Source organism: Gymnoscopelus braueri (assembly GCF_963280865.1).
Source record: "Gymnoscopelus braueri genome assembly, chromosome: 9".
Lineage (NCBI taxonomy): Eukaryota > Metazoa > Chordata > Actinopteri > Myctophiformes > Myctophidae > Gymnoscopelus > Gymnoscopelus braueri.
In genome coordinates, this window is record NC_137610.1 from 55,986,506 (window position 1) to 56,001,566 (window position 15,061).

Sequence of the window (15,061 nt, forward strand, 5' to 3'; positions counted from 1 at the left end):
AAAATGAATCATATCAAATGGGGGTCCGTGGCCTAGTGAGTGCATATCAAACTGGGGGTCCTTGAGATTAAAACATCTGAGAATCACCGGTCCAAGTGGTTAATTTAGCAAATACCACATACAGGCCACGTCATCCATTTTACTTTTAGACTTTTATTAAATCTGTCAATGAAAAACACAGACAAGAGATGCGATTGTGTTGATGTCATTAGGAAGAACAGTCAGCATGGCTGAGAGAGAGAGAGAGAGAGAGAGAGAGAGAGAGAGATCTGGTGCAAAAAGAAAGAAAAAAAAGAGGGGGAAAAATAATTGTCACGTAATCTTTATTGCAAAACTGTTTGATGGTTTTCCGCCAGCATCACGAGACAGAGCAGCACTGTTCATGGAGGGGGAAGGGGGTCAACTGTGTAAAAAAGAACTAATCCCAAGAAGAATAACAGTGATAATAATAATTATAATTATAATATAATAATAATTACAAAAGAAATAAAAACATCTCTAACAGATAAACACAATCACCTCAATATAAGACGAGATTCGGTTCACGGTCACAACAACCAGAGAAAAGTTGTTTTTCTTTTTTTTTTTCATTTGTTTTGTTCCTCTCATTTCTTTAAATGAATTAAATAGTTTTTTAAAAATATCTCACCATTTACTTATACTCATCATTTTTTTTTTCTCTTTTCATTTATTGCGAAAAATAGGCAACTGGACTAATTGTGATGATGATGCAAGTTTTTGTTGTTTTTGTTTAGTTTTGTTTGTTTGTGTATGTTGTTGTTGTTGTTGTTGTTGTGTGACAGATGGAGACTAAAGTGGACAGATATTATTATTTAAGTGTAACGTCTTGGATGCGTTGGCACTGTGAGCAGCTGCGGTGTGCAGGGGTTGCAGTACTCCCGTTCAGCCACAGCGTGGCGCAGTTTATTCAAAAGAAAAAAAACACATTCCACCGGGCCTCTGCTGAATGCAGAGCCCCCCCACACTGTAGTACGGAGGAGGTCAGGTCCTGACGCGAGCGACCGAGGCCTCGCCGCTTTAAACTCGGAATGATGCTTTTGTTGTGTTTGTTTTTAAAGTCCTCTTTCCATTGGTCGTCTGTGTATCTGCGTTGCCAGATCTCAAGAGTTTTTATGTACAAAGGTTTCAAATCCCTGAAGGACATCAACAAAGACAAGTGCAACCTACCATTCTGAACATTCTCCTTTTCTGGAGAAGCTCAGGGCTTCCAGGCGTTGTTTCCCCCGTAGGAAAGGGAGAGGGAGGAAGGGGGGTCCAAGGGGACGTGGTAAACGTGCCATAAAGGGACTCAAAGGAAGGATTGATTTTGTTTTGGAGAAGGTAGGGGGCCAGGCAAGATGGTAAGTAACCAATACTTGAGCCCAGTTCACATTTTGCCGCACAACGTGTTGCGTTTATCGCGAATGGCGATCCACACCCGTCGTGCGGCGAAGAATGAATTAAACTGAAAATGAGCGATAAACAAGCTCACAACGCGGCGCGCTGCGACACGCTGTGAGCCTGTAGATTGCTTATTTTCAGTGTGCGACACCGGCACACGTATACATGAGGAATGGGGCTTCGGGAAGAAGAACAGGGAGTTGAAGAGACAACCTCAAGACGGGGCACCAATGTTGTTGTAACAAGACACTCGCCTTAAAAAAAGAAAATAAAGAAAAACGTTCATCTCGTAAGTCCGTTCATGCCGATCAATCCGTTTCTCCATGCTTGTTTATTTGTTTTTGTTTGTTTTCTTGTTTTTAGAATTGCCGTCTCGCAACAGAGAAACTCTTAATAGACAAAGCTGTCCGGCTTGGTTTCAGTCTTATATTTATCTTTTTTTGTTAAGTTTTTTGTTTTGTTCTCGTTTGTCCCCCTGCTTTGTCTGGCCTGTCTTTCGGTGGCAGCTGCTGCATGGCGCCCCCTGGAGGACTGGCTGTCCTCTGCGTCTCTGTGGTGGCAGGGCATGCAGCTCCATGAGGGAGGAAATAATGGGGGGGGGGGGGGGCAAGGCTTCCAAAGTGTCTTTTGGGGGACATTTTCGGGGGGTGTAAACTGTTCAGCAGTGCAATCTGCTGCTTCTGTCCGCAGGGTCGGGCTTCATCCAGGTGGGGGAAGGTGGCGCTATTGAGCTGGAGAGAGGAGGAGCGAGGGCGAACGAGAGAGAGACGGGAAAGTCTATAGGTTGACCAATCAGGGAAATATATCTGAATATATTATCCAATCTACAAGCTCACGTGAGCTTGTAGATTGTATTGTGTGTGTGTGTGTGTGTGTGTGTGTGTGTGTGTGTGTGTTAGAGAGAGATAGGGCTCTAAGAATAAGACTCGATCCTCTCCCTCTTTCATATCCGTCTCCTTCTCTTCCCACTTCCTCTCTCAAGCCTCTCCTCTCTTCTCTTCTGGTCGTTCCAGAGGCCTCCACCAGAGGGGGGGGGGGGGGGGGGTGTTGATCTATGCTAATTGTTTTTTGGGGGGTGGGGGTGGGAGTGGGGTGGGGTGTTGATCTGGGTGGGTGTGGCTATGAGCTGAGCCAGGGGTGGTTGAGGCATTCTCCGGCCGAGGCCCTCTTCTCCGGCACCATCTCCAGCATGGGCAACAGGAAGTGCGTGAAGTGGCCGGCGTCCTCGGGCGACCAGCCGTACTTCTCCACCAGCACGTCGAACAGCGACCAGGGCTTTAGCTTGGTGATGTGCCGCAACTCGCCTGCAGGGGGGTGGGGGGGGGGGGGTGGGGGACATGGAACACAGTCAGCCACACAACACCCGGTGACATGGGGGACTGGAGGGTCCACTGGAGGAGAGAAAAGACGGCTGCAATACAGTGGTGGAAAGTAACTAAGTACATTTACTTAAGTACTGTACTTAAAAGTACAAAATTGTGGTATTTGTACTTTACTTGAGTATTTCCAATTTCCAATACTTTTACTTCTACTCCACTACATCTCAGAGGTAAATATTGTACTTTTGCTCCACTACAATTATTTGACAACTTTAGTTACTAGTTACTTTGCAGATATAAATTATTATTATAAAACATACATTAACCGTTAGCCGTATTTTATACATAGGCTATTTTGAAAATAGCCGATCTATAAGCTCACAACGCGTCGCATCGCGACGCGTTGTGTGCTTGTAGATCAGCTATTTTCAAACATTTTAGTACTTTTACTTTTGGTACTTTAAATACATTTTGATACCAATACTTTTGTTATTTTACTCAAGTAAATTTTGCATTCCGGACAGAGTACTTCTACATTGCAGTATTGATACTTTTACTTAAGTAAAACATTTTGAGTACTTTTTCCACCACTGCTGGAATGTTAGGCAAAACATGCAGAAGATACAAGGTAGAACAGTAACAAAGATACAAGGTAGAACAGTAACAAAGATATAAGGTAGAACAGTAACAAAGATACAAGGTAGAACAGTAACAAAGATACAAGGTAGAACAGTAACAAAGATATAAGGTAGAACAGTAACAAAGATACAAGGTAGAACAGTAACAAAGATATAAGGTAGAACAGTAACAAAGATATAAGGTAGAACAGTAACAAAGATACAAGGTAGAACAGTAACAAAGATACAAGGTAGAACAGTAACAAAGGACTGGCATATAAGCCAGTGGTTCTCAAACCTTTTCTGGATCAGGTCCCACTTGAAAATCTCAAAAGTGTTCCACCCATCTGACCACTTAACTCTCTCACTGCCAAGGACGACTTATGACCATTTTTTTGTGTTTTCACACAGAAACGGAGATAACGCGATTCGAAGATATGCTGCTCCATTCACTTCCTGGTCAGCCTGAAAGAGCGAGCCCTATCGATGGTCTTGAAGGGCGGATCCAAACCCAGGCGGTTGGATTCCAGCGCCGCTTCCTATTGCTTCACCAATCTATGTCCCGCCTCGGGATGGCAGTGTGCATTTTCAGAACATGTTTATTCTAGTGATCAATCAATCGATTGTGTTATGGCTTGGATCAACGGAATTAAACGCACTATACGTTATGTTCCTATGACATAGGAACATAACGTATTGGTATCATGATGACAATTCAATTGTCGCCACTCATTCATGGAATGGCGTTGTTCTGAAGAGGAAATCAGATGGTGTACAGCACACAAGTTACTCTGGTTGTGTACTGGACAGTTAGGCCAGTGTAGAACGTCATCTATCAGTGTAGAACGTCATCTATCAGTGTAGAACGTCATCTATCAGTGTAGAACATCATCTATCATCATCATCTATCTATCCTCACTGTATTGCCTATTTTAATGTTGTTTTATGCCTTTGCTTTTATTTTATTCTATTCTTCTTTTTTTTGCTTTATTGTTAAATTGGTTCTAACTGTAATTGTATTCTTGCTCTGTAAAGCACTTTGAGCTGCATTTCATGTCATGAAAGGTGCTATACAAATAAAGTTTATTATTATTATTATTATTATTATCAGTGTAGAACGTCATCTATCAGTGTAGAACATCATCTATCAGTGTAGAACGTCATCTATCAGTGTAGAACGTCATCTATCAGTGTAGAACGTCATCTATCAGTGTAGAACGTCATCTATCGCAGTGGTTCCCAATTAGCTTGATAACCAAAAGAGAAATCTGATGTCTCACCGGGACCCAAACTAGTGAAAATAGCCGATCTACAAGCTTACGACACGTCGCAATGTGACGAGTCATGACCTTGCAGATCAGCTATTTTCACAACTTTGTAAAAGTTTCATTTATGATTATTATTGTATTGTTTTATTTCTTGAAAATGTTTCGAAATAATAGTAAAAATAATTATTAGGAAACGTAAAAACGGGATATCATCTCGCGACCTATAAGAATGGGTCCGCGGACCCAGAAATGGGTAGATTTATGGATATAAGTATGCAGCCAGCTCTGGCTGCCAAGGTAAGATCCGGTCCCTCCTGTCCACAGTGACTGGACAGCACAACAATGAGGAAAGTAAGCCATTATATGGGTCATATATTAAAGGAAGCGATGACCGGGCCAATGTGCTGAATCACGATCATCCAGACAGAAATAAAATCAAATGCACCCAGCCTGGTTATTTTTGTGAGGAGCAGACATTCTTGCAATTCCTCCTGGTTGGTGTGATTACAAGTCTGCAGTGTTGTGAATGTTAGAAGTTAATTTAGAAAGTGGAGCACATGACTCGACTCACTGCTCTGTTCCCATGGTCTCATCTACACTGTATGTGTCATCAAAACCTTGCTTCTCCATGTCAGCTTTATATGTTTTTTTCATAAATTAAGGCCTTACTTTGTCATACTACTAAGGATAATTCCTTTTTAACAGGTCGTTCATGAAAGTCCTTGCGGTCTTGTTTCCAATGAGAACCTGTGAGCAATTGGGGTTAAGAGTCTTGCTCAGGGACAAATTTCATATCATCGGCACATATGCTGGGATAGCCTGGAATCGAACCTGGGGCAACCAGGGCCAGCTGGTTCCCTAGGCGGGCTCACTAACCACTCAGCTATGGCCGCCCCGTAAACTACTGTTTCATGTGAGCTTGTAGATCTGCTATTTTTGGAAAGAGTTTGAAAGTGAAAGTGGTTAAAGAAAGGTTGACTTCACCAATTGTCAACCTGTCTTCATATAATTGGTCCTAATTAATGCTCATGATAAAATGCTACCATTTATTTCTACACGGTCTGTGGACAGTTCAGAAACCCACCTACCAGTGACATCATTGTTGGGCAGGGTTTTTTTTTTTTTTCAAACAATATATATATATATATATTTTTAGATTTTTATTAACGCAAAAACAATGGCTTCCATTATAGCATGCAAACTTTCCAGGAATAGAAAGCCTGCCGTTTCTATTAGCTAAATATCTAAGCAAGCAAAAGTATTGACAACATAATAACTACAATGGATCCATTGGGACGCAGGTTCTTTTTACATTTTCTAAAAAGTAACAGTTTTGGAACATACAAGGTTTCCGCCCTGACAGTGACGATAAATCGTGAAAGAAACGAAACGAAGAAAGACGAGAGAGAGACCCCTGGACAGCAGGACACGTCCCGTGGCAGACAGACAGGCAGACACAACGAGTCGATATAGAGAGGGAGGGAGCGAGCGAGAGTCAGACCAGATTAACAGAAAGGAGAGATAAAAGGGAGGCATTGAGACATCAAGTGCCGAGTTCAGATCTGCCAATGAGATAACATCAAAGGCAGAATATTTAGTGCCATTCAGCATGTATTCTCATGACATGCTATGAAGAATATATTATGAACAGAGAGACAGACAGCAGGCAGAGTGGAGAGAGAATACGTGACAGAGAGAAAGGTCGTATCGAGAGCCATTCACACCAAGCAATATAACTATAACTAAACAAATCAATCTACTGTAAGTCAAGTTGGATGGAAGAGTCCACACTAGGGCATTCACAGAATAGTCGAATATTCGAATATCAAACCGACTATTCGACTATCAAACCACTATTCGATTATTATTATTATTATTTATTTTTTTTAGATATTTTTTAAAGTGGCTTTTCTAGAGCAGACACGCAGCTGTGAGCTCTGGTGTGACGTCAACTCGCATTCCTTGAGTCGAGTCATCAATGCCATTGAAAAAAATAATAATAATAAATAAACTTTTTTTATTTTTTTTATTTTTTATAATCAAACCGAATAATCGACTATTCGAATACTTTTGGGTCGAATAATTCGAATACCATAAATCACTATTCGTTAATGCCCTAGTCCACACCACAGCTATAACTAAGACAATTGAGAACAATATAGTTATAGTGCTTGGCGTGAACGGCCCTTTTAAACACAGATACATGCACTTACCAGGAGTAACCGTGTGCAGAAGGTATATGACACACCTCAAGAACTTAGGGCTGATTTATACTTAGTTTTGCGCAGTGAGGAGTTTACTCTGCATCAGCAAGTTGATCTACTGCAAAAGTCCTACATTATGTAGCGTAATGACTGGTTTGGTTGTGTATTGCACGTATACCGAAAATAGCTGATTAAGATCACAACATTTCGCGATGCGGAGTGTGGTGAGCTCATAGATTGGCTAATTTTAGTGTATTTAACTTTGAGACTCTAAATGTAAGGGTCATGTAAGGGTCCATTTCTACAGTGTCAGAGTTAAATGTACACTTTGCCAAGTGGGAATATAAAATTATCAATATAACGGATTAATTCACAAAGAGAGTAAAGTGAATAATTGTATATCGTCGGTGTCCAGCAGGGACCAGCTAACTCCATTTTCAGTTTTTTTTTTACGTCTGTAAAAAACACCAACATTTGAACTAATGAAAAGTATTAAAAAGCGCCTCTGACAAAACCTCCCAACTCCATTGGATCCTCAAACTGTCTGGCAGCACATAAACAAACTGAACGGCAGGGTTTTTCTCCCCGTAGTCTGTTAAAACTATGCAGTGTACCTGTTTATCAAACTTAGCACTGATGCTAATGTTATGAAAACAAGTCATTATATTTCTAAAATCTATGAAGTGTTTAATGAGGAGAGAAATGTGACAAGAAGAAAGGAGTTCATAGCATTTCTCTCGCTAGTTCTACTCAAACTCCAACTCTGTGAACCCCTCTTTGCAGAAGTTATTGTAATATTTAAAGTCCTGTTTATTATTGTAAGCCTTTATAATAAGCATCAGGGCCTTAATTCACACGTTGTGAGCAATTGTGAGCTTGGAGATCCATTGTTAGCTTTTGGGAATTTAGACCCATTTGAAACCTCCCCCTCAGCAGCGGAGCTATTGTCAGCTGTTTGGGCTCTTAACTCCACTTCAGCTGGATTTCTGTTCGGACGAAACTCCTAACTCCACTTGCGCTGGATTTGGGTAAAGTGGTGATAATATAATGACACATGCAAGTATCTGACAATATATAAAGTCACTATACCAACTTTGATGAGGCAGTATTGCTTTGTTTTAAAAAATAAAGTTTTCTTCATTTCCTGAAAAACGTATATTTTGTTTTTTCATTTCCTGAAAAATGAGCGTTTTGGAGTCAGATGGTTGCTGCTGGACAAGAGATATTGTATTTTTGTGTTAAAGGGGCCACACATAGCTTTGTTCTCAGCTTCATACTTAATTGATTTGATTTGATTCTGGTTAAATGAATACAAGTAAACACAATATAACTTAAACCCAGAATGTTCATCGTGTACCTGGTATCCTATAGTTTCAAATACACAGAATGTTATTTAGATAGCATGTTGTTTAGACAGAGGCTAGGTTCATCGTTTACCTGGTATCCTAGTTTCTTTGAGCTACTACACCAGCCAGCCGCTCACCCAGTGTCCCTTTACCTTTCTTGGAGAAAAACTCTCGACTGTACTTCCCGGCGCCGACCACTTTGCGTGGGACCTTCCCAAGGAGCTCCATGATCAGAGCGATGTGGTCTGATCACCGCCACCACACACACACACACACACAACATCACAAGAGAACAGGCACGGGACAGCAGCATTACAGCATGCACACGGGTACGTACGCACAGGCACGCGTGAGACTGACGGGCACGCCGCGCTCTCCTGGGCTTACGGACAGACAGACAGACGCACTGATGGACAGAACTACAGAGCTCTGTCAGAGTGGAGATGGAACTGATTCTGAAAAAGAGATCGAATTGTTTGCCAGTGTTCGCTTGAGCCCGACCGACACGGCCATTATGTGACTTTTGGTATCGGCAATTATGCAGAGTTTGTAGATTGGCTATTTTTGATAAAATTAAATAAAGTTCAGTTTGTGTATTTTATATGTACTTTATTAATGTTCTTTTCAAATTCATTTCAATATTTTACGCTTAAAACATTTTCTTCAGGCAAAACATGGGACTCACACCTGACCCAAAAGTCCCGGGCTCTACACAGCCAACGTTTTCAGAGCTTTCACGTCATTACACGTATGTATGTGTGCAATGACGCGTAAATGAGAGTGTCAGTCTGTCAAGTGTCTGTCTGTACGTCCGTCCAGGCTTGCCGCTGTGTGCGTCGCCGTCCCACCCGCACTCCGGGCAGCGCTACCTCTTCGGTTGAAGAACTCCCGGGAATATTTTCCGGAGAGCGCAAAGTGCCTCGGTATACAGCCCAGGAGCTCAATGATGTGGGCTATGTGGTCTACGGAGGAGGAGAGAGGGCAGGGGGGGGGGAGGGAGGGGGTGTTGAAGGAGGAGAAACAGAAGAAGGGGGAAGGCAAAACAAAAGGACAGACGAGGAGGAGGGTTAGGAAGGAGGAGAAGGAAGCACAGGAGCAGGAAGGGAGTTAAAAAAAAAGAGAAGAAAGTGGGAGAGTTGGAGGGAAGCGAGCGGAAAAGAGAAAAAACAAAGGAAGTGAAAAAAATAGGGAAAGAGGTGGATAGAGGGGAAGAAAAGGAGAGAGGTGAGGGAGACATCACAACAAGATAGGAAGGATAAAGGAGGGGGAAAAGAAAGAGAGAGACAGAGTCACAGACATGGCACAGAGTTAAGGGGACAGAGTCAGTGTTAGGTGTCGATGTGAGACGCAAAAGAGCATAACTGTATCCAAACTGACATCTGTAACATCCTCAACGTTAAGTTAACTCTGGAGTGCATAACATTCTCTGAGTTAAATGAACACCTAGGACATTATCCTGTACTGTTAAAGCTGATTTATACATACTAAGTTGCGCATCGGTGTCACACCGAGATTTTTTTAGACCTTTTTATTTTTTTCCCCGTAAATGAATGCCCTGCTTGATCATGCTACAGCTTCAAACAAAAGCATGAAACGTAGCAGATCTACAAGCTCGAGCTTGTAGATCTACTACTTTTTGCTGTTTTTGAATTTGAATCCTGAAAAGTAACAGTTTGGGACATAATATGAGGTTTCCACCCGACAGAGACGAGTTAACTCTGCTATGTTCGATGCGCCACACCTGTCTACAACGAGCCATAACTCAGGCTTTAGATCACCAACTAAGCTTCAATGAGAGAGAGAGGGAAAGATAACACGTCTCTCATTGCGAGCTTGGATATGCTGTGTCAGAAGTGACGTCAGCTTATTGCCACATTGCAGACAAGACTAATGAAGTGTGAACAGAGGTCTGCTGCATAATGATGGCAAAGGCAACGTGAGATCAAACATCAGAGGAAGTGAGAACAGGTGAAGCCCTGAGAGAGAGAGAGAGAGAGAGAGAGAGAGAGAGAGAGAGAGCTTCTCTTATGTGTGGATGAGGAACGAAACACAGAGTTATTTCACTGAGTAAGATGACAGGATAGTTGTTAAGAGCTGTTCACACCAAGCACAATATATGACTATAACTGTAACGGCACTAGGGCTGGGCAAAATATCCATAATATCACAATATTGATAATATTACATCAATATTGTGATATGAGACTAGATATCGTTTGGGGTGTTGGAAAGTGTAATGTGGCGACATGGCATAAGTGTTCTAAATCTATTCCTGGTTTTAGTCGCTTAACCCATTAAGACCTGAGGCCGATTCTACAAAATCCGATTCTTCTAAATCCTAACAGTTTTCTGAAAAACGTTATGTTTCTATGTCAGTGGTCCTCAAATTTTCATGTCGAGGACCACCCAAAATGATATGTATTTGGCCGCGGACCCCCATCTCAAAATATGTTGTTCCAGGGAACCCCAGAAGCAAAGATTTGAGTTACAAATGTTCGCTTTAAAAAGAAGATTTGCACACATTTTCACGATTTTTTAAAAACAGCAGATCTACAGCTTGTATATCTGCTATTTTTTTTATAGCCAAAGTGTAAAATAATACCTTTAAGCTCAAATTAAAAAAATGACACAGATGCGTTCCAGGTCTTAATGGGTTAAAGGCATAACTTAAACAGAATAAGACAAAGTCACTGATTTCATCTTAAAAGCAGTTCCTCCCTTTGAGAACCTCTTTTTAAAATGACATATTTATAGTTATAGTTCTCATGCTTGGTGCGCTGGCCTCGTTAAGGTAGACAGTGAGTGGATAGGGGGATGAGGGGGGTGAGGGGGGGAGGGAAGGCTAACGTACACTATGCTCATTTAATGAGTCATTTGGAACCAATGGCTCATTGTCAATTAAGCCAGCTTAAGTTATCATCATTAATACATTCAAAGAAAAAATGATACCATCTATCAATCAGTCAAAACCACACAATGCAATCATACTGTACAACGCTGACTTTGGTTTTGTATCACTTTGTAAATAATAAATGGTAAACGTTAATATTACTGCTATATAGACCCTCCAGAAAAATGCGGGCAAAAATCCTTGATTATGCAGGCTAAAACTCTTGATTATGCGGGCTAAAACTCTTGATTATGCGGGCTAAAACTCTTGATTATGCGGGCTAAAACTCTTGATTATGCAGGCTAAAACTCTTGATTATGCGGGCTAAAACTCTTGATTATGCGGGCTAAAACTCTTGATTATGCGGGCTAAAACTCTTGATTATGCTCGCTAAAACTCTTGATTATGCGGGCTAAAACTCTTGATTATGCGGGCTAAAACTCTTGATTATGCGGCCTAAAACTCTTGATTATGCGGGCTAAAACTCTTGATTATGCGGGCTAAAACTCTTGATTATGCGGGCTAAAAGCCTTGTTTTTGCGATAAAATATGCGGGTTTTTTTGTGCAATTTTGTGCGGTGAAATTGCGGGTAGTTGTGAAATATGCGGCAATATGCAAAATATGCGATACGCGGAAAAATGCGAAATATGTGTGAAAAGTTGCGAAATATGCGATGTGAAGCGCATATTATGCGATGCAGCCTTTTTGAAATAACGTTACCCCTGCATAATTATGCGCCATTTTGCTGATTATGTGGTAAATTCTGTGATGGCATAATGGCATTTTTTTGGAGGGTCTAGCTATACTACAACAACACAGCTTGACGTGTATCTGAGAGTATACATTTACTTATTTTCAACTGTGTACAAAAGTAACCAAACATTTTGGTTAAAGGTAGGGTAAGTGATATTCCTTTGTTAAAATAAGTGTTAAAATAACTATATATTGTGATAGTAATCATTGCTATAGAGAGTTTGTTTTGTAACAGGAGTCTCCCTGACTCATCAGCTCCAGAAAATGCATTTTCAGGTCAGGATACCAATTTTATCCAATCAGGAGAGAGAACTCACACAGGATGCAGGATAAACAAGTGAAACAGGAAGTGATGACACAAAGAAATGAGCAGACACACAATTAGAACTGGAACAACATTGAAGCTGATGAATGGGTACTCTCTCCTGATTGGTTGAAAATGTGCAACCCAGCTGAAAATGTTGTTTCTGTTTATTAATTAACATATTTTAATAGTTTTTTTTTTCTTTTTTAGATCTGACGTTCATAGTGACAGAACACTATGCAACCAAAAAAACAACAACAAAAAAAAACAGAAGTCTCGCTAGACGAGATTGAAATCTCGAGATTTCAATCTCGTCTAGCGAGACTTCTGTTCTTTTTTTTTTTTTTTTTTTTTGGGGACAGTGTTCTCTCGTTCTGTCACTATGAACGTCAGATCTCACAAAAAAAAAAAAAAAAAAAAAAGCTATTAAAATATGTGATCTAACCTAAGGCCTATCCGCGCACCTTTTAAGCTGTGGCGGCTCAGGGGTGGTGTTATGAAATTTTTCTACTGTACCATTCATCCTAACTTTAGTCCAAAATTCTCCTTTAAAGAGCTGGAGAGACCCCTGTTACTGAACAAACACTATAGCAATGATCAGTGGCGTAACGCAGAATCGCGGGGCCTCCCCGCGGGAGTTTCACGTGAGGCCCACACACATGCACGCGCGTGAAACATTTCGGGTCTAATTCGGGTCTAATTCGGGTCTAATTCGGTTCTATTTGACCAATATAATTATTATTTTTATTTTTTTTGCTGTAAAAATATTTGTATCAGCGCAGGCGGGGCCCCCCGTGCTGGTGGCCCCCCCGCACCGCAGCACTTGCTGCCCCTCCGTTACGCCACTGGCAATGATTACTATGACAATATAGCGCTTTAACCTTTAAAAAAATAAATTATCCCACGATTTGGTAACCCTTATTTTCCACCCGTGCCAATTTTCTAAGTGATCCTGGGCGCTACACTCCCCTCACCAGCCTAGGAAGGCCAGGGCCGAGCTCATGCCTCCTTCAATGCATGAGAGCCAACTGACCTTCTTGTCACCTGACAGGGGGGAGTTTCCCTGGTTGGACGTAGCGCGTGGAAGGAACACGTTATTCCAACCAGTTCCCTTCCCCTCCATCAGGCGCCCCGGCTGTCATGGGGGAGGCGATATAGAGACCAGGATTACTACATGTTTTTGTGAGGGTATTAACTACCCTGAGAGACACGGGGAGAACATGCAAACTCCACAGAGTAGGCCCTTTCACCAACCCCACCTAGGGTATGGGCGCTGATGACGCGGAGGAGAAGACACGCCCCCCAGCGCCCACAGCGTCCCCGGTGGGAAACGAACCCAGGACCTTCTAGCTGTGAGGCGACAGCGCTACCGACTGCGCCACCGTGCCCCCGGTGCTTCAACCTTTTAACAACAAAACGTTTTTTTTAGGGGCACGGTGGCACAGTCGGTAGTGCTGTCGCCTCACAGCTAGAAGGTCCTGGGTTCGATTCCCGCAGGGGACGCTGTGGGCGCTGGGGGTGTGTTCTCTCCTCCGCGTCATCAGTGCCCATACCCTAGGTGGGGTTGGCGAAAGGGCCTTTCTGTGTGGAGTTTGCATGTTCTCCCCGTGTCTCCTAGGGTAGTTAATACCCTCACAAAAACATGCAGTAATCCTGGTCACTATACTGCCTCCCCCTGGCCAGCCGGGGCGCCTGATGGAGGGGAACAGAACTGGTTGGAATAACGTGTTCCTTCCACGCGCTACGTCCAACCAGGGAAACTCCCCTGTCAGGTGATAAGAAGGTCAGTTGGCTCTCATGCATTGAAGGAGGCATGAGCTCGGCCCTGGCCTCCCTAGGTTGGCAGAGGGAGTGTAGTGCCCAGGATTACATAGACAATTGGCACTGGGTGTAAAAAATAGGGTTACAAAATCGTGGGATAAAAATTTAGGTAAAAAAACAACAAAACGTTTTGACCAGAACATATCACTTACCCTCCCTTTAATTGTGTGCACTCTCAGCGTTTGATGAAAAGTGTTTTAAAATAAAAACACGTACCCTCATCACGGGAGTAGTCCTCCCCAGAATGAGGCTCAAAAAGGTAGTCGCCGGTGGCCAGCTCAAACGCCTAGAGGAGAGACGGGACAAAGTCACGGAGAGAACAGCTTGATTTATATAGCAGTAGTTCACAACCTTTTCTGGATCCGGGTCCACTTGGAAAATCTTGGAAGCGTCCGCGGGGCCCACCCATCTGACCACTTAACACGGCAGCCTTTCAGCTACCGTGTTAACCCATTAAGACCTGAAGCCGATTCTACATGTCTCCTAAATCCCAACAGTTTTCTGAAAAAACGTATGTTTCTATATCAGTGGTGCTCAAACTTTTTCATGTCAAGGACCCCCACAACGATATGTATTTGGGCGCCGACCCCCATCTCAAAATATGTTGTTCCAGGGACCCCCCAGAAGCAAAGATTTGAGTTACAAATGTTCGCTTTAAATCTATATATATTCAAAAATTTGCACACATTTTCACGATTTTTCAAAAATAGCAGATCTACAAGCTCATAGCGCGGCACTCGGTGCCGTGCTATGAGCTTGTATATCTGCTATTTTTTAATAGCCAAAGTGTAAAATGATGCTTTTTAGCTCAAATCTAAAAGTGACACAGATGTGTTCCAGGTCTTACCGTGTTAAGTGGTCAGATGGGTGGGTCACGCGCATTTTCAGAACATGCTTATCTTTATGTTCAGTCAATCAATTGTGAATTCATTATATTATCGATAAAATCTTAGTGTTTTGACAAATATTTGGGGGCGCTGGTTGAGAAGCAGAGATATATAGTACGTAATCATACAGTAGAATGGTAACAGTAATGGTGTCAAATGGCGAAAATAGACGATCTATAAGCTGACAACACAAAGCTACTGTCTCGGCATTCTTTCCTATTTGTAATTCTTTTTGACAAAAACTAAACTA

The 15,061-nt window shown here is 42.1% G+C and overlaps 1 protein-coding gene across 1 annotated transcript in view; it reads right to left on the reverse strand.

The window, feature by feature from the left end:
- Positions 1 to 306: 306 nt before the first annotated feature.
- LOC308092393 (uncharacterized protein) overlaps positions 307 to 15,061 on the reverse strand; it is a gene marked incomplete at its 5' end in the record, with an annotated part of 27,431 nt that continues 12,676 nt past the window's right edge. Inside the window, 4 exon segments of the mRNA XM_080438254.1 lie at positions 307 to 2,705; positions 8,308 to 8,400; positions 9,025 to 9,117; positions 14,141 to 14,210. Coding sequence (XP_080294380.1) covers positions 2,521 to 2,705; positions 8,308 to 8,400; positions 9,025 to 9,117; positions 14,141 to 14,210 — 441 coding nt within the window. The 3' untranslated portion in view covers positions 307 to 2,520.